General features: G+C 42.6%; 1 protein-coding gene across 1 annotated transcript in view; it reads right to left on the bottom strand.

Annotated features, from left to right (window-relative positions):
• The window catches only part of ATRN (attractin), a 130,833-nt gene that overhangs the window by 13,294 nt on the left and 91,055 nt on the right, over positions 1 to 26,484 (bottom strand). The window contains exons 25-27 of the mRNA XM_085545912.1: positions 25,944 to 26,005; positions 15,941 to 16,019; positions 4,871 to 4,978 (exon numbers count right to left, since the gene is read on the bottom strand). Coding sequence (XP_085402038.1) covers positions 4,871 to 4,978; positions 15,941 to 16,019; positions 25,944 to 26,005 — 249 coding nt within the window. The remainder of the gene's footprint in view (positions 1 to 4,870; positions 4,979 to 15,940; positions 16,020 to 25,943; positions 26,006 to 26,484) is intronic.

The following is a 26,484-nucleotide window of genomic DNA, read 5'->3' as shown; positions in this document are numbered from 1 at the left end:
CAAGCCTGAACAGTTCATGTTGGGCAGGTCAGACAAAACAACGCAGCCTTCTGGCCTCAAAGCTGTGTGTGAGCCAGCTCCAGCGCATGCTGCATCAGATTTAGATTATTCTGCTTTTATTTTCACCCCTCAAATTCATCCCCTTCCTCTAAACTCGCTTTTCTGAGACTCTTCAAAGGACACCTCTCCCTTTCAGCTGGGAAAGATTTTAACCTGCACCGACCCCATCGTGATACATCTCGATATCATGGCTGTCTCTACTCAATGCTGCTTCTGTGTCATAGCCCATGCACTTTTCAAGTGTGCCATCCAAATACACTCACTTGCTCAAGGATCCTCAGCTAAATGATCTTGACTGAGCTCACCGTGGGTAAGTTTGCAGGTGACAACAAGCTGGGAGGCAATGCACATCTGCCTGAGGTGGGAGAACCCTACGGAGGGACCTGGACAGGCTGATCAATGGGCTGAGGCCAATGGGATGAAGTGATGGAGATGTGGTACTGAGGGACATGGTGGGCAGGCATGGGTTGGGGTTGGGCCTGGTAATCTTAGAGTTCTTTTCCAACCTTAATGATTCCATGAGCGACAACCAGAAGAGGATAACAGCCCTACATCCCACTGCATTTTAGGTCCTTAGCTGTGGTTTAGTTCTGGTGGTTGCAACTTCACTGCAATGTAAAAAGAATTCAACAAGAGTAGTGCTCAGCTGTGAAATACAGGGAAGCTGAGGATATAAATCTGTGGTATCCCCTGCCCACTCCTCCATCAGCCCACCACTCCATCTCTGTGCTTCTTGAACAGATGGGACCTTCTGGCAGTCTTTAAACCGCTCAACAACAGTCTCTTCTCTAACAAAATAAACTAATTATGAGAGTGAGATGCTATTTCCCATCAAACTTCTGCTATTTTTAAGGAGTCAGCCAGCTTGGTGAGCTAATGCCTGATTAAGGATTTGCAGAGAAGCTATTTTGCCCTCGGAAACCTAACACAGCAGAATTAAATGCACGCCCGCACAAAGGTACAGAACATGCTGAATGGACCTCAGCAGCATTCTGCTCACCAAATACTTCTCTCCATTTAAGGCTCTACAAACGTGGACGGTCTGTTGATGGCAGATGCAAAGATAATCACCTGTAAGCACTGGCTTCACGCGCTGCATCCCTAAACACAGCCTAGCAAAAAAATAACTGCACATAATAACTCTGCTGTGCAAATGCTGTTTTATGAGTGTCCTTCAAAGCCTCTGAAAGCTTCCGTGACAATACTGTCCAACTTAAGGATAAACTTCTCTAATGCAACCATGCAACAATGATCCTGTAGGTGTTTTGCTCCAGATAAGCATTTGCCTGCAGCACTTTATACTGTTTTTCCCACAACTGCTAGCTTTGTTATACTACCAGCTCCAAGATACATGGAAATCACTGTACAAACTAAAACCTTCCCCAATTCTTACAGCAAACCTTCTGAAAATCACTGTAGAGAACTGCAAGGCTCGACCCTGGATACCCACAGATGTTAAATGCTCGTAGAAGAAACTGCAATGCACAGCACCTCAAAGTGCATGAAAAGCTGCAGAGAAAAGCCAATAGATTTTGTAATAACTAAGCAAATTTAGAGGTAGCTTTGTGATCCATTGGGTATTTTTTGGTGCAGGAGATAAACCAAAGCAGCTAGTTACGTGTTGCCTAGCTGCAGCCTGTATTATGAATAGTTTCCCTGCAGGTAAATCATTTTCTATTACTTCTAAGTACCCCAGGAAAAAATACTAATTGAAAACATGGTTCTAATACTGTCCAGCTGGAAAACATTTGCTTGGGATGGAACTAGCTTGACACTGGCTGCCAATTGGCTACGTTCAATGGAAAAGGAAATTAATCTCTTGCAGACAAGACATCCCATTTTCCACTTTTACACTGTAACCCTCAAATAAACTCGTTATTAACCAAAGGCTTTGATTTGCATGGGGAAAGAAAAACATCAGTGCATGTCTGATAATGAAAGCTTGGATTTCTTATGTATAACGAAAGCTCTCAAAGTTTGACAGCAAGTGGCAGAGCAACCAGAAAATACTTTATGGTCCAACAACTTAACACTTCCCCTCACTCCTTCTTTGGCCAATAACTGAAAAACAGATAAAATAAGACTGTTTTTTTGCTCCTACATTATTCACTCCTATGCAGCATCCAGCAGGCTTGCAACCCACAGCATTCCTGCAGCTCTGCTTCTGTCTGCTCAGCTGCAACCCTGCTGTAAAACTCCAGACTTCCATATATGCTTCCATTTGAATGGATTGAGCTGGAAGGGACCCTTAAAGGTCATCCAGTCCAATTTCCAGCAATGAAAAGGGACACCTACAGCTCAATCAGCTCCTCACAGCCTCATCTTCAATGTCTCCACCCCCCATCTTAATTCTGCAGCTTAAAAGAAAACAAACAAACAAATAAATTCAGCTCCTCTCCTTGCACAAAAGCATCCTCATTATGCATGTAGCTCTTTCAGCAGATGAAGTCACCTGTTGGCACAGACTTCGTCCACGTTCCCAGTTTGGCTTCATGTTGCCGCACACAGTTTGTGCCATTTGCCCAGATTAGATTATTTTGGTTTTGTCTGATGTAGACTAAGAAATGTTTGCTTCAAGGACTTATCAGCACAGAGGGTAATTAGCAGTTGGTAACAATTTCTGGGTCTGAAAATAGGCATATGTCCATCTGTCCACGGTCTCAGTTATTATGCTTGTAAATGGCTTCTCCATCTCTTCTTGAGTAACTGAAGGAGGTCAGACAAGTGAGATATGGAGGATGACAGCAGACATGGGGAAGCAAGGAAATATAGCTGCTGGTGCCAGAAAGACAAAATCCTGTCTGCGCTGCTGTCCATGGAAGCACTTTAAAAGAGAGTTCCACATTCCTCTAATCAAAGAAGAAACTTAGAAGAATAAAAAGCAAAGTGCTACAGAAGAGAAACTGTACCACAGAACCCACATGAAGAGAAACAAGCACTGCTGGCTGAACAAGAATAACACCACACATGTTGGAATATTAGAGTCAAGGATTAGCATCTTCTCTGCACTTTTTCAGTGCAGACAAACATGTTGGAGATCAAAAAGGTTAAGGACAAGCTTTGCTCTGATCTGATTCTATAGGAGAGGTGCATTAAGTCAGCGTATTTAGCTTGGATGGGGTTGTGGGTAATCTGATCTAGTGGGTGGCAACCCTAACAAAGGCAAGGGGTTGGAACTGGATGGGCTTTAAGCTCCCTTCCAACCCAAACCATTCTATGGTTCTAGAATTTCCACAAAAATAGTGTCAAAAATTGAAAGAAAGGGAAGGGGAAGGGGAAGGGGAAAGGGAAGGGGAAGTACCCCTGCACAGACAGACTGGGGCCCGAAAACATCAGCACCCTGGCAACAATCACACAAACATGCTTCTATCCCAATGGGAACACCCAACACACCCCATGGCTTCTTTGATGAAGCAAAGAAAAGAAGGCTCAGATTCGCTGGGTGACAGCCAGATTTTACAAGCACGTATTTCAGTGTCTTGGCGAGCTCTTAGCGGCTAATAATTCCCATTATCTGCCAGGTTCATAGTAAAATTACAGAAGTTATACAAACAAAGCAAAACAGAGTGATCTGGAATCACGGGGAAGTCCATGGGAGGATGATCACCCAGTGCCTCCCAGGAACAGTCCCAACTAAGCTGACCTGTGCTATTCCAGTAAGTCCAGATGAGTGTCTCTGCAAATTTGCCTTTATTTTCACTGCCTGTGAAGGCTCCTATCTGCAAACCAGGACAATAACCCCTGACTTCAGAGAGAGGTGTTGATGATTAATTCATGAAGCTCTCAGCTCTGGAGCAGTGACAGGAATCATTCACAGCTTGGGACAAAAGGTATGAAGGGAATACAGCGAATAACCAGCACAAATAATGAAACTATGACAATACAGTGAAAACCTTTCTCTTCTGTTCTCCTATCCACAACACGCTGCATGACATGAATCAGGAGGGAGAAGTATTGCAGCTTGCTATGAAAGACTATATTCACATCTATGTGAAAAATTGCCAGGGCTCTATAGGCAGCCTTAATTGTGGCGTTTCCTGATACTAAGACCAAGATTTAAATATGAATATTCACCAAACAGAAGTTCTGGGGTCAGATTTTTTTGGCACTAATGAAGATGCTGAAAAACCTGAAGTCTAGATAAAATTAAACTGCTATCTTAGATAGGGGGAGAAAAGAATTTAAACCAGGGTTCTCAGGTTCTTAGCTTTTCCCTTTTGAGTACAAGTCTGCTAGTGAAAGTACTGCATTAAAAAGGACCTTTTCATTAACTTGTTTCCCTTTAAACAAGCTTCTCCTAAATCTACAATGCTCTGCGACAAAGAACGTGCCAAGCAGGTTTAATGCAACCACTTCTCCACACTTATGTATCACACAATGTATTTGTGTATTTATAGCCAGAAATATGTTGATACTATTACAGTACACAGACACGATGGTATTCCTGTTTGATTTGAGAGATCAGAGAAAAACGGTTTCTATTTGCAGCACCTATAGCTATTTCTGGCCGAATGTTCTGCTGTGTAACACTGCGTTCTTCTCTATTACAAGGCATAAAAACCAACAAGGCAAGCACAAAACCCCACAGCCCTCAAACAGCAAAGCTTTCGGCTGAAATGGACTGAAAGTTGGAAATATGCACCTGGAGGTATCAAAGTCAAATGAAAGGAGATCAGTCGGCCCATGGAGATTCATAGTTTCTCAGGGATATGTAACAAACAGAAGTTGGATTACAGCATTAACCGGAGTTTAAAAGAAGCAGCCGTGTGATTAACTGTGGTGAGGACCATCCTCGAGCACCAGCTCTCACCTTTATGCTTCCCCCAATGAGATCTGGCGGCTCTTCATCTGTTTCTAAGGCAACGTTGATGGAGGCGAAGGGGCGACTTGCCATCTGTTGCATCTCACGGAGTAGTTGCTAATGTAATAAACAGAAAAATATTATTATTATATAGCTACAACATGAGGATGAGAAATCGAGCAGCCCAATGCAAAAAGATATCAACGGATGTGGCAAAATAACCTCCTTGTGCTTTAAAAGGTTTAAGGGTACGGAGGGATTATTGTGAATATTCAGCTTACTGCAGCTTAACAATTCAGTGCAAGTAAAGTTGTGCAGCACTGCCACAGCCTGCCTTGTTTGTGGAGGAAAACACGTCGCCCTCAGTTCATAGAATCACCATAGAATGAGGGAATGGCCTGGGTTGAAAAGGACCACAATGACCATCTGGTTTCAACCCCCTGCTGTGCGCAGGGTCACCAACCAGCAGACCAGGCTGCACAGAGCCACATCCAGCCTGGCCTTGAATGCCTGCAGGGATGGGGCATCCACAGCCTCCTTGGGCAACCTGTTCCAGTGCGTCACCACCCTCTGATTGGAAAACTTCCTCCTAATATCCAACCTAAACCTCCCCTGTCTCAGTTTAAAACCATTCCCCCTTGTCCTATCACTGCCCACCCTTGTAAACAGCCACTCTCCCTCCTGTTTATACACTCCTTTCAAATACTGGAAGGCCACAATGATGACGTCTCCCCAGAGCCTTCTCTTCTCTGAGCTAAACAAATAGAATCAGTTGCAACAAAGGTACTTTTCAAGCTGTTTTCCCTTTGCTGCTTGTCATCACCTCTCTGGGACACGAGGGGACTCCATAGGATCTGTGGGAAGGCAAAACAGCTGCAAGAAATACTCTGGTATTACTTAGAGCAGCACTAGAAGAATGTTGTCAGGCAGCTATTGAGTAATTATCTTCTCCTAATTGTTTCTTTCCTTTCTAAACATAGCGAATGTATCAAATGGCAAACACATCCTTGCCTCAGTGTGTTTCATTAAATAGAAAACATTTTCCTGAGTCAATCTCCACAAGCCTTCCTGACACATCTTTTCATGTACTCTTAAGCAGCCTTAAGCGCTGGGATGCAGAAGACAAAAATGATACTTCCTATACAGCCGAGCTGTGCGCATGCAATAGGTGTGATGTGACTCAGCTCCCTTTCTTAATAAGGGAAGAGGAACACTATGTATAGCCTGTAAAAACCAGCAGTCCTGCCCTAAGGTGCAGCAAATTACCTAAGCCCACTCATACACAGCATTAGGCTGCGTATGTAGCTGCAGCACTACTACTTATGCTCTATTTTTAAGCCAAACAGAGCCACTACCAAATGCCTCGACAGCTAAGCACCGCCACTACCCTTATTCCCCCCTTAAGTTGGGGTGATTTGGTATTTAAACCTTGAAGGATCATTTATAGAGTTAAAGGGAACAGCACAAAACACATCAAGACCCCAGTAAACCAAGGGTGACACGTTGTCCGTATACACCATGACAAAAGGGGATGCTGATCTACAGAAACAACCCAAAAAATAATAAGAAAGCACATCAGAGCAGATTGTAGATACTGTTACAAAGCGAAAAATCCACTAAATTCACCCAAATGGAGACATACAAAGCATTTGCAAGCAAACTTGTGCAGACCTCACACTTTGGGTAGTAGAAGAAGTCGCAGAGCTTTCAAATATTTAAAGCACACCAGCAGATTGCAGACTAAAGCAAGTGTGAAACAGATTGCTGGGTTGTTGTTCCTGCAATTGTCCCCTTCAGCTATCATAAAGTGCTTTGTTTAATGGCTATAAAATCAAAGAACAAGCTGTCCTGATGAAGATGTCCAGGCGACTCATGAACTGTGAGCTGTTAGCTCTTTCGAAGGAAGTTTAGCTTAGGAAAACGTGCCATTTGGCAACATGGCTCTTAATGAAGTCAAGAGTAGCTTCAAGAAACAAAACCCTGAGCTGAGCAGCCTCTGAGCGAGCAATGGGAGAAGCAGTGCTGACAGCAATGGTTCAGCTCTCATCCTCAAAACTGGGCAGGGAATGGCCACAAAACCAAAGATCCAAACTGCCACCAAAACAGCAAAGGATGAAGGAAGAATATCCTTTCTCTACCAGTTCCTTGTTACAAAGCCAATTCCTTGAAAATTAAGAATAAATGTGAGAAATAACAGCTCTGGAGCCAGAATGTCACTCTATCCCTCAAGGCACGCACCGTGCGTGTTCAATCTATGCAAGTGTATATCCATCCATGTTTGTTTGGTTTAACAAAATGTTAATTAAAAGGTTTTATAGTGTTGTAAAGGAGAAACTGTGGCATTTCCCTAGCCAAGATGTGGAGCGTGTCATTAGAAATCATCAGCAGCTAATGTCAAGATACCCCAAACCTTGCTTACCCTCCTTCCTAAAGATTTACTTTCTGAGGTCTAAAATAATTAACCTGAACACTCTTCCTTCAAAGCTTTGGTTTCTTGATCGCACAATTAACAGGAAAACCTGGGAATGTTTTAAATTGCTTTGATCTGAAGAGGATCTTAAAAGACAAAACGTCTGACAAGCTTACATTAAAAACACATCCAAAAGTGTGTAGCGCAACACACAACGGACCTCTAATACTGAAGGAACTGCAAACTTAAAGGGAGAAACTGCACTACTTCTATTTTTTTTTTCATAGTAGAAAAGCTGTTGCCAAGAATCACAAGGGAAAGCAAAAGCAGATTGAGGAGGGATGAGATGACACTTGAAAGCTTTAGTGCAACCAAAGAGGGTGCCCCATTCCTGGAGATGCTCCAGTCCAGGTTGGATGGGGCCCTGGGGAGCCTGGTGTCTGATTTGGTGTGTGGAAACCCTGCCCACAGCATAGGGGTTGGAACTGGATGATCTTTAGGTCCCTTCCAACTCAAGCCATTCTATGATGATTCTACAACCAAACACTCGGACAATAAACTGCCTATGGTGGAGGGAGGAAAAGAGATCAAGGCTGCTCATCTCATAGTGCACAGGACTAAATGTGGTGCAGAAATGCAGTGTTTCATCCTGATAGTTCTTTGTATCAATAACCACAGAGCAATGGTTAATCCACAATGAACAGCGTGTGACTGATGGGAGAAAAACCACCCGAGGATGCAGGAAAACCATTCCCTTTGTGCAACAGCACAGACTATCATGCAAAAGAAAAACAGCTATTCGGGTTACCAGGTTAATTGACTAATATAAACTGTGCTGTGTTTTCTGACAAGAAGAGCCTGAACATTTTATTTACGGTAATAAGCCAGTCATTGGTTTCTGTATAAGTGTCCTGCTACCATCAATCTCAGCAATTGCCCCCTGCAGAGCCCCTTTTATGAGCATGGGGCTCTGGTGCCTCTCAGGATGAGGCTCTGATATTTTCAGGCATGAAAAGATGCCAGTTTTTCCAGGAGAAAGCCACATGGTTTGCATTTGATTTGCTCCCTATAAATAACAGCATTAAAAAGCTAACCAAAACAGCTGTCCGTAACACAGGCTGCCCTGGAAGGTGGTGGAGTCACCCTGAGGTGGTCAAGAACCATGTGGCACTGAGGGCCATGGTCAGTGGGTCAGTGGGGATGGGTTGGGAATGGGCTTGGTGATCCTGTAAGTCTTTTCCAACCTCACTGATTCTGTGATTCAAAAGCCAGGATTGCTTGGAATAAGTGATGTGTTTTAAACCACTACCCTTTGCATTCTGCAAAGATAAACTGGTTGGAAGAGCTGAAACCCAGAGATCTCACAAGAAACAGTGAGTTATAAGAACTATTTCCAAGCGCTGCTGCATGGCTCACTTAGAAAAGCTAAGAACCAGTCCCAGAGCTCTCCTGTATTGACATCTGCTGAAATGACAGCCTGTGGCCTCCCAGCAGCCAGTGTTGGAAGGGGGCACCTTGCAAGTCTCATCTTGAATTTCTAAGCAGTCAACACTGACAGGCGCTTGGGCTTATCTTGAACAAACACTTACAATATATCACAGAATCGTAGGATTTGGAAGGAACCTCTGGAGAACCCCCAGCCCAACAGGGCAGGGGCCCTACTTTAAGTTGCATGTGAAAGCATCCAGGTGGGTTTTCATTATCTCCAGGTCAGGAGACTCCACCATCTCTCAGGGCAGCTTGTTCCAGGGCTCTGAGACCCTTAAAAGTCAAAAAGTTCTTCTTCCTCATGTTCACATATTCTATGTTTCAGTTTGTGCCCACTGCCCCTTGTCCTGCTGCTGTGTGCCACCAGAAAGAATCTGGCCGTATCCACTTGACTCCTGCCCTGAATATATTGATAAGAACCAATAAGATCATCTTCACAAAGAAGTAAGAAACAAGTATTTCATGAAGATGAATGACATTGTTTCAGAAATAAGTGATTTAAAGCATTTAGCTACAATTACATCAACTACCATGTAAGTCAACAAACAAACAATTTTCTTTGACACTTCCATCATCACTGAAAATTAAGTTTTTACGCCCCTAGAGCAGTGCACATATTAATGTTAGCTAATTAGTTTTGTAACTGACTTTGCAGGCTATGTTGAAAGAGAGAAGAGGAGAGAATTAATGTTCAAATGCTTCTCAACAGGCATTTCCACACTTCAAAACTCTAACAAACCAGAAAGCAAAGCTGCTGGGAAGTTGCCTCATGCTGAAATGACAGAATATATTTAATCCAAGGCTGATTAAGATAAGTAAGTTATTTATCACAATCATGCCCAGTAGGAGGGCACAGACAAACTGACCTTTAATATGAATAGGATAACGTTCATTTTGAAAAGAGCAGAAGTATATGTAGTGTGTACAAACTAAAACATATACCAATCCCAGATAATTGCACAATAGCAGAGCACACCTTTGATTGACTAGAGCTCTTCCAGCATAATTACACAGCACTGCTTCCCTCCCTAAGTTTCCCAAATAGCTAAATTAGATACCTGTGCCACTGATTCCTATCATCAGAGAAAGACCAGGGAGCTTGAGATGACAGCAGCTTCAACAAACATACACTTGTTTGTTTCTTTTTAGATGAGGTTGAGCTCTGCTATCACACCATCACCCCAAATCCTGTCCAATGGCTCTTTTTGGTGGTGGGTTTTTTTTATGATGTACTATAAGCAATTGCAGCTTGTCTTAATTTTCTGGCAGGGAAGTGATGTGAGAAGTGCTCGGCTGGGTGCTGTCATGTATGTGTCATGGTGTTACCCAACGTGGCCATGTTAAAGCCAGAAATGGTCAACCGCAACCAGCCATCTGCAAGTTCATCCAGAGATGAGCTCAATTAGGCACAGAAGTGGCAGTAGCATGTTCAAACAAAAACAGACCATCAATTTCCCCCTAAGCTGGAGTCTCTTGTCAACATTAATACGTTGGGCTGTTTTTCCTCTTCAGGGCATCGCTTATCTCTGCTGTAATTTCCTTCAGCTGCTGACAAAGACACATAGATCACTGCAGAGAGCACTCAGCATTTGTATTTTGGAAAAAGCCTAGAGGCACTATGACTTGGTTCCCATTCATAGATTTTAAATTCAGGGGTAGCACAAAGAGTTACGATTATTTGATCTGACCTCCTGTGTAGTACGAGCCACAGAATTTCACCATGTCGTTTCCACAGCCCACGTGATTTGGACTGACCCAGAAAACATCCTTCCAAAAGCACTCCAAGATCCGTGTTTTTAAAATGAATTGCTAGCATCGCTCCTCAAAGCAGTAGGAAAACAAAGCAGCTTTCAACTTCTTCAGCCCCAGTTGCAGATAACTGGGCACCGTGCCTTTGGCTGATTATTTGGAAGAGACTCATCCCATCATGAATCTTCTATCATTCTCTTTCACAGACGCTCACTCACATCATCGAATCTCAATATGTTTTCCCTTGGATAGAATGAGTGATTCGTGATGCTTTCGTCTCTCACTTATCTTTCGGATAACAAATGAATCTCGTAGTGTTTTTCTAAGCCATCTGCAACACCCAGGGTATTGCTGAAACCAGAGTGGACGCAGCACTTCAATAAGCAGCTGCCGAAAATGCTAACCCTGTGCTCTGAGTTTATTACTCCACTTATAAATGCAGGAATTGGGAATAAACGCACAGCTGCTAAATCACCACGACCACCATCATTTCAGCCCGTTTTCCAGGATATGGATCATCTTGGAAGTAAATCTCCTGCAACTGCTGAAAAAGAGATATTGCATACGGACTTACATTTCACACTGTAATAAGACAACTGAGCGTGCTGACCATGCAATCTTGACCTCTGCAGAAGTTATCTGCTTGTCGCAGTTCCTCATCCCTCCAATTTGTGTTTCATCTGCAGCCCACACCAACAAGCTCGTACGTTATTCTGAGCTGACAGATGCCAAAGCAGCACTGTCACTGCTATTGAACGTGATGGACCACAAGCCAAACGATGGCTGGGAAAATGATGAATGCAGCAGCACATCCAGCACCAACACATTGCATTTCTTATATGCCCTCCAAAGGTGCTGCGACTGCCCACTGACCATTCTGGGTGTAGCTGTAGTCTGACCTTTCGATGTTCTAGCATAAGGTTGATATGAAACCCTGTCTAAACACCAGCAGAAACTCCAGGCAGCAATGAAGATTCCAATTTCCAGTTACTGTGTGAAAATACTCCAGTCCTGAATCTTTCTCAATGACCAAAGATACCCTAAATCACATCCTAAGAGGCAATATATAAGAGATGAATGTAATGCTAACAGGTGAGAGCTGCAAGGAGATGGAAGCAGAGGCAGGGCAATAAATAACACCCAGCACACATCCTTTGAAAAGTCTTCGCTGTGAAAGTGAATATAGAAAAGAGCCTGCTGAAATGGTATTCAGTGTTCATGGCTGTTATATAGGGGATGCTAGTAACAACAGAAGCACTGCTACACTCTGAATACACATGGGATGGAAAAAGATTTCAGCAATGAGGTCATGAAGGAGAAGGATAATCCCTGCAGTAAATCAATACACTCAAACCATCCTGAGTAAGTTGGGTACTGCACAGAGTGCAAACATTCAGTCCTGGATAGTCCTGACAACAAAGAAGAAGGCAAAGCGTAGACAATGTTACATACAATAAGGGTGGAACTGAGCTCTGGACACCTAAATGGAGTTATCCCAACACAGTGGGGCACTGAGAGCCATCCAGCTGACCCTCACGCAGCCAGTTGCCAAATCACCATCCACGCTCCATTTGCTGGGCACGTTAACAGGAGTTATTTCTTGCCCAAAGTGGAGGAGTAGGAATCAGCCTGAGGGTGAAGAGAATAGGATTTGTCTGCTGAGATAAAACAATAGATGGAAAAATCAAGAGAGCAGATGGGCATGTTAAATTTCTAATGCCACTCTCATATTTTGCACATTATTCTCTATGACCACCTTGATACATTCAACGTGTCATTTTCCAGAGATGAGACAGAAAAGCTTCCTATCCCTATTTCCTAATGCCATTCGCTTCATTTTAAGCCTCCTATAAAAGCTGCCTTTTTATTTCCATTCTCTCTCTTTAAGGCATCTGAAGATATTTAAACTTGGTCTTCGCTGGACAGGGGATAAACACACAATTTACTGTCCCATCTCCTCTCTGCCTGATATGACACAGATTGCTCCCATTTTTACTTCAGGTCAAGTTTTATACTCTGCAAGGCTTGAACTTTCACTCAATGCTCCAAACTCATTTTCCTACAACTACACATTTGCTATGCTGAGTCTGATCACCCAGAGACCTTTTCTCTATTAGGCTGAGGAACATCAGCACTGATACGTGCAAGCAGCTGACCAGAAACCTGACCAAAGATTAATGCTGCCTGAATTATTTTGGCTACTACATCATTCTACTTACTCTTTTTTTTGTCCTAAATATATTTTGGATTAAGCTTTAGCTATCTATTTTTCACCCAGCGCTGGGATAAGAAGACGAGCACTAGTGATGCTTATATTGGAAAGAGTGATTGATAGCTGGGAATTACTTGCAGATTGCATCATGTTTTACTAGCCTTTTGGGTTATGATTAGACAACAAGCACAGAATTACTACAGCACAACCCATGGGGAGGAAGCAACTGTAACTTGAACACCTCTAAAAACACAGACAAAGTCAAAGAAATACTTGCTACCAGGGCTGCAGCGTATCACATAGCACATGCAGGACAACCAAGTGACCAGACAAAGCCAGAATGGGTTCATGAAGGGTAGGTCCTGATCTCCTTCTATGAGAAGACGATCAGTTTGGCAAGAGAGGGAAAGGCTATGGATATACTCCCTGGAAGGAGGCTGCAGTAAGGTGGGTGATGGTCTCTTTTCTCAGCTGATAAGACACGAGGAAACAGCCTCAAGTTTTGCAAGAGATGGTTGAGATTGTATGTAAGGGATGAACTTCTTCAGTTCATCTGAAGAACACCTAAAAATCACATCCTTCAAAACCATTGCAACAACAACAGAGGCATAAACTTCTGTACACTTAAAGCGTTCACTGTAGCAAACTGCTGTTAATCATTTTTAACTACCACTGTTTAAAGGGAGCCTTAATAGGATTTACTGAAGTCCTGCATGAAAAGAACATCGTGATCTATAAAATCATCATCATTTCTACAAAAAAGCCTAACAACTTTTTAACAGACTTTCATTTCTGGGGACAGCCTTTATTAATATCTTTAATCAACGCGTAGCAAAGATTTGAAGCAGTTTCCTCATGTTTTACAACAGAGGGATGCAATAGCAGAGACTTATGAAGTACCAGATAGATACTGGTAGATATCTGCCAAGATATGAATGTGCTGATGAACTGCCTGTCAAATGTGCTCTTGTGTCCAAGAAACATTGAGATGTTGCACACAGAGAGACTGGGTTAGTGGTAAATACTGGTGGTAGGTGCACGGTTGGATTGGATGATCCTGAAGGTCTTTTCCAACCTTGGTGACTCTGTGATACTATGAAATAGCTGCATGTGCAAGCTGAGTTTAAACAGACTCAAACATGCCTTGTTAGCACTTGAGATTTCTTAAAAGACAAATTAGACTCAAAATTATTTAAGGAGAAATCTTTCATTTGGGCCACCGCTACAATATTTTAACTGAGCTCAAAAGCACAGTATTTATTTCTCAGTCTATTTTTTTCCTATACATTCCGTGATAACATTTAACCCCAGGAGCCAACAGGGAACGTTATGTTTACTCCATTTTCCTTTCTTGCCATGAGAGATAAAGAAAGAAAAAAAAATAGCCATGGTAGTCAAAATTTATCTACCTTCAGAGAATATGAGAAGCCTCAAAGACTTAAATTATTTCCAAGATTAAGGGTTATCTGTTTGAAAAACACTGATTATATTATGCATTTGAGTTCACCAGTAAGAGCAAAAACAACTGAAGCAGAATGAGGAAGAAGGGGAGAAGAGTTATCAGACATCACCCTGCTTCATTACAAGAAAGGAGATCCACAGATGGTGTAATTCTATAATACTCCCACTCCTGCACTGGAACCACAACCTGATACAGGTTTTTAAGGTATGCAAGAAACAGTCACTTGCACAGAACTTCATTTCTGTGCCTGCAGCTGCCCTCATCCCAGATTGCAGCTGGATGCAATATCCATATAATAAGCTATACCAATAGACAGATTTCACCCCTCTGAAATTCAAAAGCAGGGGAGATGCACAAGATACCCCTTGGGAAAAATATGTGACGAGGTACAGACACCTACATTTAGAAACTGCAGATGGATTCACTTGGATAAAGCACAGCAAAGGCAAAACTCCAAAAAATAACCCTGTGCTCAGCCCAGCCTAACCTCTCCTGTATTCACACATGACACCAGGCTTCGCTTTCCATGGTTTCAGTGCCTACCACAGCATGAGGACCCCAGGAACATGATGTGGCCATCTGTCTGGCAGCATATAAGACTTCTCCACAAATACAACTTGCCCCACTACACGTTTCTATATCCATACTTAGACAATTAGAAAGAAGGATATATTTTTTATGTTACGGAGTGACAACACACTGGCTGTCCTATCACTGCAGCTGGACTTGATGACCCCTAGTCCCTTCCAACTTGGGTTACGCTATTGGTCACCTTGCATCTCAGGATGTAATGTGCAATGACAGCTCAAGCTGAGAAGCAAAAGAGCGGTGAGGAATTATCAAATGCATCAGGCACAAGCATGGAAAAACAGTGTTTTAAGTGATTAACATTGTGCATTTTTTATATGCTGCAAACACAGCCCCAGCCTGACGAAAGGAAGAAAGCTCTAGTACTAAAAACTGCTTTTTATGAAGCCCATCAATAGCTTTCTGAATCTCATGTGGCTCCTTTCACCTGTTTTTAATGGTAATATATTTCTGAAATTAAAGCACATGAGATAGAATTCCCCTAAACACAGGGGAGGGGAGGTTTAGGTTGGACATTAGGAGGAAGTTTTTCACCCAGAGGGTGGTGACACACTGGAACAGGTCGCCCAAGGAGGCTGTGGATGCCCCATCCCTGCAGGCATTCAAGGCCAGGCTGGATGTGGCTCTGGGCAGCCTGGGCTGCTGGTTGGTGACCCTGCACATAGCAGGAGGGTTGAAACCAGATGATCATTGCGGTCCATTTCAACCCAGGCCATTCTATGATTCAATGATTCCGTGATTTAAACACAGGTACAAGCAATTCACTTGAAAATCAGGATTGTCTACTTTCAACACATTAACATGTGAACTCACATGGCCAGTGTTGCAACAGAGACAGTTCCTCTCTCAAAGCACATCTATAGAGTCTGCTAATTTGCTGTTACGTTTATATTTACGCAGTCTAAAACCCAAGTTCAGGGAATAAAGGACATTCTCTCCTATTTTTTGTGCTTCGCAAGAATTGCAGTATCAGGATACTAAAATAGAATCATTTGTGGCTGAAATGGTAACGGGAAATACAATATTATAAATGCCTAAACAGAAGCATTTATAGATTAGTGGAGCTTATCCTTAACTGAAGGTTAATACTGTGCATATGCAAATAAATACAGGACAGGAGGACTATAAAGAAGGAATTTAAGAGATAGAATTCTATTTTGTCATTTTAACCTCTCTTCTTCGCGATGCCCAGCAACTCTGTTTAATCTTCCAGACCACAGCTGCCACCAGGAGCAGAGACAGGAAACAACTGTAAAGGAGAAAAGAAAACAAACATCTTACTGTCCTTGCTCATGACATAACAGCGGACAAAAGACACCAGCAAATCAAAAAGCCAGACTAAATGTTCATATGGTACTTAGAGGTGCTTTGATGAAAGATAATGTGGCGGCGCAAAATGTTTTGCACGGTTCAGTGCTCACTACACCCAGTGAGGAACCAAACTGCTGTTCCAAAGTAACCTATTTGACCTCCTTATATGACACGGAATCCTAAGATATCCACCAGCTTTCACTGGGAAAGCAGAACGGTGAGGCAGATAGATTTAATCATATTGGAAAAGCCAGTTAGCGGCTATCTTTGGCAATATGTAAATCGAGACCACAACCCACAAGAGAAAAGCCTTGAAAGCAGCAGAGAAAACTGATTTTTTTTCCTTCATTTCCAAATTACAAAAAATAAGATAAAGTGGATCGTCATTGGATTCTTTCTTAACTGGTTGCTGCAGAACTATAGGCAGTGCTTGGTTTCCTCATATCTGTATTTCTTAAGTCTAAAGAGGAAAAAAATGGATGAATAGGTTTATCAACTTCTAGGGAAAATGCAAAAAAAAAGAAGATATAAAAAAAAAAGCAGTTATAATAATAATAAAAGCAGACTTTATTGACAGTGATGATGTTATCAGGCTGAATAATTAACAAGCAACTTCAAGGCACGCAGTCTTTCTAAGATTAAAAGTTCTCCCTTTGTGTAACTATCCCAATGAAAGCTTCTCTTCTCAAGCACTGCAGTGAAAGAAAAGTCTCCAAACATCCTTTGTCTAGAGTACACTTCAACTGAGTGCTTATAGGAAGATTAACCAGAGCAGACAACTTATTTCCTGAAGTGCATCGTTTATGGCAGCTGCTGTGCTCTGGAGGGGGATTTCTATAGGACGGGCAGCGACGTGGTTTGGTTTTCATCATGCTGGGGCTCCCATATTGCTCACAGCAGAGGGACCACTCACTACTCCTTGCCTTCTGCAATAAACATTTCCATTTGTTTAATATATTTTCAATATATTTACTATATTTCCATATATTTAGTATACTTTAATATAATGTTTCCACTGCTTCCAAACATACATCCACCCTTCTATGGTTTCCACTGTGCTCTCTTGCACAAGGAGGCTGTGGATGCCCCATCCCTGCAGGCATTCAAGGCCAGGCTGGATGTGGCTCTGGGCAGCCTGGGCTGCTGGTTGGTGACCCTGCACATAGCAGGGGGTTCAAACCAGATGATCATTGTGGTCCTTTTTAACCCAGGCCATTCTGTGATTCTCTCCCATACAGATGTCTACAACCCCAATGAATGTATCTCCTTGGACACAACTCATGGTTGTGCCACTGACTTCAAGACCACAGTTAACGATGATCAATGTCACTGTATCCCACCAACTCCCTGTCTTCCCCCCTCCCTTTTGTGCTGTTTGCCTCATTCAAGTTTCAAGGGACTTCACATCTTGGCCTGTGGGCAACTGGGGGTCTGCTTCTCAGTAGCAAATTCTTTAGCAGAGTGTAGTGTGCAGACATGGCAATGTTATTATTAATTGTTAAAAAAAGGACAGACAGCAGGAACTGATCCCTGAGATGAGGATAAAGGAGGGTCTGTTCCTGATTACATATCATTATCCATAGCCTATGTATTATGGTAACTGCATGTGATTGGGCACCGAGCACCCACGGGGCAGCCAGTACTTATAGAATTGTATTATTCAGTCTTAGAAATGCAGATACACATCTTACTCTCATACACCACAAGATATTAAAAAATTGGTGCCTGCGTGGCTTCTGCATTAAAACATCTGCACAGCTTCTACAGACTCCTGCAGTGCCATTTCTTTTCAAATTTAAGCAGGACCACAGAGAGATCTACTTGGCCTTTTTCATTTCAAGAGATACAGAATCCAAACCATTTCCCCCATATTTTCTTTATAATCTGACATTTGTTCACTGTAACTGTTCACTCTGTTTACGAGGGTGGATGGTGAGAAGACAAGGGGGAAAGGTTTTAAACTGAGACAGGGGAGGTTTAGGTTGGATCTTAGGAGGAAGTTTTTCACCCAGATGGTGGTGATGCACTGGAACAGGTTGCCCAAGGAGGCTGTGGATGCCCCATCCCTGCAGGCATTCAAGGCCAGGCTGGATGTGGCTCTGGGCAGCCTGGGCTGCTGGTTGGTGACCCTGCACATAGCAGGGGGTTGAAACCAGATGATCACTGTGGTCCTTTTCAACCCCAGGCCATTCTATGACTGTAATGAAATTTCACTCTTGCAGCTAAAATGGACAAGTAAACATTTTAGATGTGCAGTTTTAATGGTAATTTTATTTTCCCTTTTGAGAGGTACTGGATTACTGTTGAGCTTTGTAATGAAAACACCATGCCATCCATTAGTTAGAAAAGAATATACATTAAACCTTTAATTGCTGCTTTGGTAAAGAAGCAAACACACATGACTGATGCTTAAGGATGTCATACCTTCAACTTTCCCTTTTTTTCCCTTAAGCTCCCCCTTGCTGTATTGAATGTGAGAGCAGACTGCACCATCTGCAAGCAGCATTTCTCTCCTGGACAAGGTCACACTTGCACTAAATGAATTTCCACTCATACCACATTACAACAGGCACAAATGAATGATGGACTAACAAAATTTCTGAGCGCCCACATTTGTCTTGGGACTCCCTTTGGCTGCCCACAGCAGGAACGCCACCACACTCATTCAATGGCTTTGATGAGCTTTTCTCTTCTTATAATCTTCCTTTCCCACTAAAGAAACAAACACTCAGGTGAAACATCTGCTTTATCTTTGAGGCCTTAACAGGACAGTGCTCCCTGATGAACAAAAATCCAAAGTGCATCCAAGCAAAACCAGCACAGCTCGGACCACAAGCTGAACCTTTTGTCTGCCGTCTGTTTTGCTTTCAGGAAGATAATCAGCATCCATGTACACAGCAAGGGTGGAGATAAAACTAAATCTTCAAGGCAGTGGGGAGAAGTGTCCTGGCTGTCTGTTTAATTTGACCACAAAAACATCAGCACTCCACAACACCTGCGGAGTGAATGAGTCTGCAGGAGGCTGTTAGATGAAGTACGTGCTCCATTCTGCTCTATCTATCAGGGGCACAAGCCATAGATGCATGTCAAAATCTACTGAGCTTCCTTCACGATGGGCATTCTCTAAGATAGATACATGTAAGATCACATCTCTCTGCACGTTCATTTATTCCCTTGGAGACAAAGGCTAAAGAGTGGAGAATGGAAAGGATTGTCTTGATCCTCATATAAAATTTCACTTTGGAAATGCTCATCTCCTAATTCTGCACACACCAGAGTCTTTCCCTGTTTGCTTCTTGCCTCACTTCTCCAAGAATTTCTGAAGAAAGGAATTAACAATTAAAGACCAATGAATTCTCCTCCTAAAATGCACGCCACGTTACCTTGTATTTCAGAAGAATGGCACCATGCATCTTGGTGCTGTCACAAGGAGGCAGCAAATACCCACAAAAGCCATAAAGCCACTATGGAAATATATCTCCCCCTTACACTACCTCCCTTTGGCAGAGCTTGGGGAGGAATAAACCTCAGTGCCTGTTCACTGCACTGTACTACATCATCTGCTGGAAGAGCCCCAGAGCAGTCAAGGCAAGATCTGTCTGCTGGGTTTACTCAGCCTAAACCATCCTGAAATAAGTTAAGAAGACTTGCCCTCATGTCAGAAGCTTTAAGGTAATTTTTTATCCATACCTTATCTCTGAAAGCAACTGTGTAAGTATGGAAGGAAGGACAGAAGCAGCTGGGTGGAAGAGTGCTGTGTTGGAAAAGGACCTGGAGTGGGAGCCTACAGCTGGCAATGGCCTGGTTAAATGTTGTGCTCTGCCCCAAGGCTCTCTGTACCAGCTTGGAATATGCATCCATTTCAAAATGGCTTTAAGAATAAACCTTTCCTGCAGGACTTGATTTACCTTTTCCTTCTGTTTCTTCCATCTCCAAATACAGCTGCCCACCGAGAGCCTCCTTCACACCCTGAAATCCACCATTAGCTCAGATCCTCTCCCTCCATCTCCTCCCACCTTAAACAACAATTTGGTACCACTTCTCCTCATCTATCATTCCTGAATGACCAACTCTTATAGTCCAGTTTTCCCAAATCCAGAGATGATCTCAGTTTTAGGGGTGGAAAACTGAGCTGCTCACGAAGATAAAGCCAGAAAACTCCTATGTGAAATCACATAGGAAGGAAAAAGAACCATCCAGAGACATCTATGATCCCTGGAGACATTTTCATTCCAAGGAAATCTGAATATAACTCTGAATATGGCTCAGGTTCAATCAAACGCAGCTTTCATTGGCCTACAGAAGTTGTAAACGTCCCTTACGCAGCATAAACACTGCAATCTAGGGAGAGGCTATATGCACATCTTATGGAGAATTATCAATTTGATAAACAGCATGTTAAGTAATTCTTAATTATTTAATCAATTACAAGCAACGGTTGTAAGTAATCTTCCCTCAGTTGGTCTCAACAAATGCATGAATGGTTTCCTGGTACGCCTCCAGCCCTCTTCATGCCATGGGTTATTTCTAGCTTCATACTGAAATATGAACTTGAACACCCCGTCTGGTTTTATATCGTAGCCTTAAACTCCTTTCCGTGGTAAAAAGCATATTCTCTCCACCCCAGGTACCTTTAAAGCTCTCCAAACAAGCACGCTTTCACTTTTTAAATGGCAGGAAAACTTCATCAGCACTATGATGTGATACATTCTCATGAAGAGAGCAGAAAATCCATCTGGCGTATTAGGGCCCAATTATTAAACTCTCCTATAATGTTTATCAACATCAGGGTTGCTAGTAAAAATGGCAGCTTTAAATGCCAAAATATACAGCAGCTTGAATACTAATATGCCTTAACATACATCGGCTGTTTAATAATTTCAGAAAGCACTGCAATGATTACTGGAAGCACATCACAAATTGCTATATGACAGAAACTTTTAATGGGCCGGAGAGTTATAGGACACATTTTTAACTACTCAGTGCATTAAACCTGAGAGTAATTGGAACAAATACAAAATGCTGAAGGAATTGCCCGTATGATGATGATAGGCAAAACCAGCTTGGCTGAATGCCTCTCTTATTACTGCTTGTGCTGATGGGCTCTAACAGCTCTCTGCAGCCTACAGCAAACCAACAGACCTGAGCTATGGATTCATGGCATTCTCTTTCAGCTGAAGACAGTGCTGATGTTGAACAACCCAACTTAAGTTGTGGCAGGTGATATGGAAAAGACCATGAAGATCATCAAGTCCAACCCCTACCCATTCCCACTGACCACCAATACCCCAATTAAATGTTGTCAGTGGAGTGCCGAGATCCACATGGCTCATCTGGAGCAGACCCAATGCCTTGTAACTCACTGCTCTTTGATGTCCATCACTTCTATTGACTAAGATAGGAGCAAGGACACAACGCATATAAACCAAACCCACTGAGTCAATAGGTTTAAAAGAAAATAGAGTATTTATACCCCACCCCAAATCCCTACGTTACCATAGGAGACTGCAGAGGCCAAAAGCATAAATAAGCACGGATAATGAGGGGATTAATTAATGGAGAAGAGACCATATGGACCTTCTGTACTGGACTGCATGTGACCACTGTGGAAAGGTAACTGAAGAGGGATGACAAGAACATGGAAAGTAGGAAGTTATAAACAGAAAATTCTTAGTTTTCCTCATCTTGTCAGAAATAACATTGATATTCCCAAGCTTTTCCTTTACCTTGAGGTTAAAAAAAACAACAGGAAAATAAAAGATCCAGACTGTATTTTAGACGCATATCTCTGCTGCAGAAAGAAGCTACTTAATAAGCAAAAAGAGTAAAAAAACAGCTGCAGCGTGACTTCAGGTTTGAATTACTGCAAACAGGTCATTCCTACTTAATAAAAACACTGGGCCGATGTTTACAGCCATGAGAGCCAACATAGAACACCTCAAACCACCTGCTTGACAATCATATGGAGATAAACACTGCTCCCTCTAAAGGTTTTTTTCTGGTTTTGCACCAAAGCAAAACTACACAATTTGATATTCAGACCTCAGCACAGGCCATAAATATTCGCATCAATGCTGCGGTGCCTTGAAAAGACAAGATTTGCAATGGACCATCTCTAAGGAGACTTAGAGACCTAGAGAGAGGCAGCACTGAGCATCCCAGGGAGGATGTTCTGAGCACAGATAGGAAAGAAGAGATGGAGCAGACAAGAAATGGGGTGAATGTGGAAATACAGGAAAGGGAACAGCAATGGTGATGTGCTGTGACCTCACTGCCACCCTCTCCAGGTTTTGGAGCACAGGGTCTCCTCCCTGTGATGAATGGGGGTTACAAACATAATCCTTGCCCAGAGAGGTGGTGGATGCCCCATCCCTGGAGGTGCTCAAGACCAGGTTGGATGGGGCCCTGGGCAGCCTGGTCTGGTATTAAATATGGAGGTTGGTACCCCTGCAGGGGGGATGGAGATTCATGATCCTTGAGGTCCCTTCCAACCTGGTCATTCTGTGATTCTTTGATCCTTATCAGTTATCACACAAGCCACGCTTTCTCCTTCAGTTCTGCTATTTCTTCTGGTGCTTATATGTGCTTTTCCATCCTGATTTCCTTCAAACCCATCAATATTTATCTTTTAAGTCTCTACTGAGCTGGCCAACAACAAGGAGAAGCACTGATGAAATACAGATGCAATGTTTTACACAGGGAAAAAAAAAAGGGAAGAAAGAAAAAGGACCGGAGGTCAGCACCACGAGTTTAGAAGCTTTGATATTTTCACATCTTTTGTATGCAACGAGATACATAATACATCCTATAGACTGGTGTGATGGCACACAGGGACGCGGGGAAGATAAAGTACAGATACCAAAATTTACCAAAGCTCCAACTTTCTGCTGAAAGAAATTAGTAAGATTTTATATCAAAGAGCTGCACTATGGAAATCAGAGAAGGAAACTGGAAAAAGAAAAACACAACAGTTTACTTGCACTTCATTTAGATTTACAAAGGTTAACAGTGGTTAGAATATCATTTCTCCTGCAGCTCCAATTATAATGCGATATTAACGACCCTGAAACTTCACTGTTGTACCTCAGCCTTTATCCACTGACATTTTCTTTGCTTGAAGTAAGCAGTTAACGTGTTGCAAAACAAAATAATGGTCACACACAGCCATGCTGACTCAAAAAGGAGCTCCAGGAGTGTAAGGGCAGCTCCAGATGTGATGCTCGCTCCCTGTGACCCAACGTAGCCCAACTCTTAAATTAAATGGAAATCAAATCCAGTCACATTTTGCCCTGCCTGATGCCACAGAAGTGCACTGCCTGGTTCCTGGCTTCTCTGTGTGCCTCATAGAGAGCTGGGGCTCTGCAGCGGCCTGTGATGCTCCATAAGTTAGGCTGCACTGGACAAACAGAAAATGGCTTGTATTCCCAGTGCCCACTAGAGGGATTTTCTTGACCTCAATCACGGCAATACAACAGTAAAGAAATGAAGACTTTAAAACACCCATTTCCCTGTAAGGTTCCCTGTGAACCTCAAGACACAGCTGTCTTCTGGTGGCATGACAGAAAGGCACGTTGGGATGGGGGTCACAACAAAGCCTAGGGTGGCTCCTATGGAATAGGAACCATCACCAGCAGAGCAAATCCATACGGACATTACTTGCAGAATAACAAAGTCATTCTGAACATTCATTTTCCAGGACAAAGAGTCTGTTTTCATATCCACCATGCTCAAAGGAGTGATACGCGTTTCAGTTCTCGCATTAGAGATGGTCTGTATCTCCAAAGTGGTTTTACCAATGGCCTTTAGGCTTTGCAGAAAGCATTTTCATTGCCTCTGCTCAGCGTGCAAATTTTCAGCCAACTTTATCTCATTATCATCACAGGGGGCTATCGGCTCTTACTGATTTCATACTTTAACTTGGACTCAACTGTGATTACGAGATGTACCCCAGAGCATTAGAAATACAAGAGTGCACCCTACAGCATCACAAATACAGGAGTCTCAATAGTTTTCCCTACGCACAGAGATGAATCATGCTGCTGTAATACACTGGTTCCTTAGCAAGTGAGAGTGAATGTAAAATAAAATACTAGGAGAGGATCCTAGCAGTTGTTAAAGCTGAAGAAACGAAGACTTCTTAATGCATTATGAATGTGTGGTTGGAAAGGATCAGTAAACTGTCTTTCTCCTTAACTCATGCATTTTTATTCCTCTGGCATGCTAAGATGTTATTAAAGTGACACTGAAACATTACTTCTCAGGGAGAGCCACGTGATAGCAGCGAGGGAGGGAAGGAAAATCACTGCTGCCTGGCTTTGGTGCACCTAACTTCTGTGCTTCCAACAGCATGTGCTCACCGATATATTTTAACACATGTATCATAGAATGGCCTGGATTAAAAGGGACCACAGTGATCATCTGGTTTCAATCCCCTGCTATGTGCAGGGTCACCAACCAGCAGACCAGGCTGCCCAGAGTCACATCCAGCTTGGCCTTGAATGCCTGCAGGGATGGGGCATCCACAGCCTCCTTGGGCAACCTGTTCCAGTGTAACTTCTGCCTCAAACTGCTGTGCTCTTTAATAACCAAACTGCTCATATTAAAGGGCTTCAAACTCTCATCTGCAGGTGGACCTGGGTCTGTGAAGAACTAACGGCTAATTTGGAAAGCACAGACCACCCATGTGCCATTAAAAAGGAAATGAAGAGCCAAGTACTCCTCTGTTAGTTCTCCTTGTAAGTAATTAACCTGCCACAGAGATTCTTAGAAGTGGCCTCAACTGCAATGGAACAAACCCTTAAGTCTGATCAAGGAGAAAACACTTTTCGCCTATCGATGCCAACATGGCAGTGGTTCAAAGCTGGTGTTTACCTGGGATTGTATTAAAACATGCTACACACTGCTGAAAGAATCTGATATAAACTACTTGTCTGAAGGACCCATCTGGAGCTCCTTGCTTTAATTAACTTCAGCATGGAATCTAAAGCAAGGTGTTATTCACAATATCACATAGTTTAAAACAGGCTGTGCGTACTGGACTAAACAGACATATAAACCCCTTTCCTGTGGGCGTTCTCCCTATAGATCAATTACTGTTTTATACCTGTGGAGCATTACCAGTTCCTAAAATAAAGACCAAGACGTCATATCAGGAAACCTCAAGGAGATGGCTGCTGTGCTTGAGGGTTCACTTAACCTCTGTGTCAGGGACAGACTGCTTTGGAAGATGGAAAAGGAAGCAAATATTGAAAATATGTCTGTTGGTTGCACTCCTATGGAATCAACAATTTACTTTACACTAAGGAAAGAACTTCACCAAGCAGCTCCTGAATGGGCATTCAGCTTCAGCTGTGTTAATGTATATGATTATATTTGATGTATTCTCGGAGTTCAGTTTGAAATCAAAAGGTGGAACCTACAGAGTTTGAAATCAGCCCGTGTTTAACTCTGTGAAAACCGCTGATCTATAACTTGTATCTGAGGATGTGGGAATATCTGCAAATTCTCTATGACATATTTGATCTGCAGGACCAAAAAGCTGCCTCTGATATCACTATAAAAGTAACTTCTGCACTTGAGAGAGCCTCCCACCTCCCCCAGGCTCCCTTTCTTAACATGCACAGGACAAGATGCATCTGCGAACGCAGGCAGACAATTTTCTTAACATAATCCCTAATTAAATGCTTTAAACACAGTAGGAATTTCCATTTTCTGGGCTGTCATGTAAGCAGGATGTTTAATTAAAGGAGCAACAACAACAACAACGACAACAACAACAGAAAAACAAACACTGCACTGCAAAACAAAACGCGACGGGAAAAAAATAAAGCAGAAACATTGAGCTGTCTGTAAGGAAATGTACCTGAAAAACGTCACAAAGAACTGTACCAGGTCCATAAAGTTGCTGTGTTGTGAGAATGCAATCTGCAAAAGAAAAGCAAAATGCTTTCTATTACTGAAAAGTGAAGTTATATTTAACACGCATTGTTTCCAGGGCTGGAGAAATGACAGTGAAATAACGCCGTAGGTCAAAGTTGAGAAATCACTGGAATATTTGGAGGGAAAAGAAAGCAAGTTACCCCTTCACACTGTTTGAAGCCACACATATCTGAAAGAAACAAAATGCCTCTCCTTGCAATAGGCAAAGAATGGCATTCAGTGCATGCTAAAGCTCTGCAGAGAAAGCACGACTTGGTGCAGAAGTTTTAAGGAGCTCCGGTGGAGTGTTTGCAATTATCCTACCGACAGCAAAGCACAACATGAACAAGTTCTAAACGCGTGCCCCCTGTACAAAGAATACTCTTGCAACAAATTCTCCTTGAATAAGTAACTTACACCGAGAGCAGCAAAGAGGCATGAAATACAGAAGATAATAGAGACTGTGAAAACAGCTATGGCATTCA

The sequence above is a fragment of the Coturnix japonica genome, chromosome 4 (assembly GCF_054131305.1).
Source record: "Coturnix japonica strain WE chromosome 4, WE-NBRP24, whole genome shotgun sequence".
In the NCBI taxonomy this organism is placed as follows: domain Eukaryota; kingdom Metazoa; phylum Chordata; class Aves; order Galliformes; family Phasianidae; genus Coturnix; species Coturnix japonica.
This window is presented reverse-complemented; position numbering and strand designations above follow the sequence as displayed.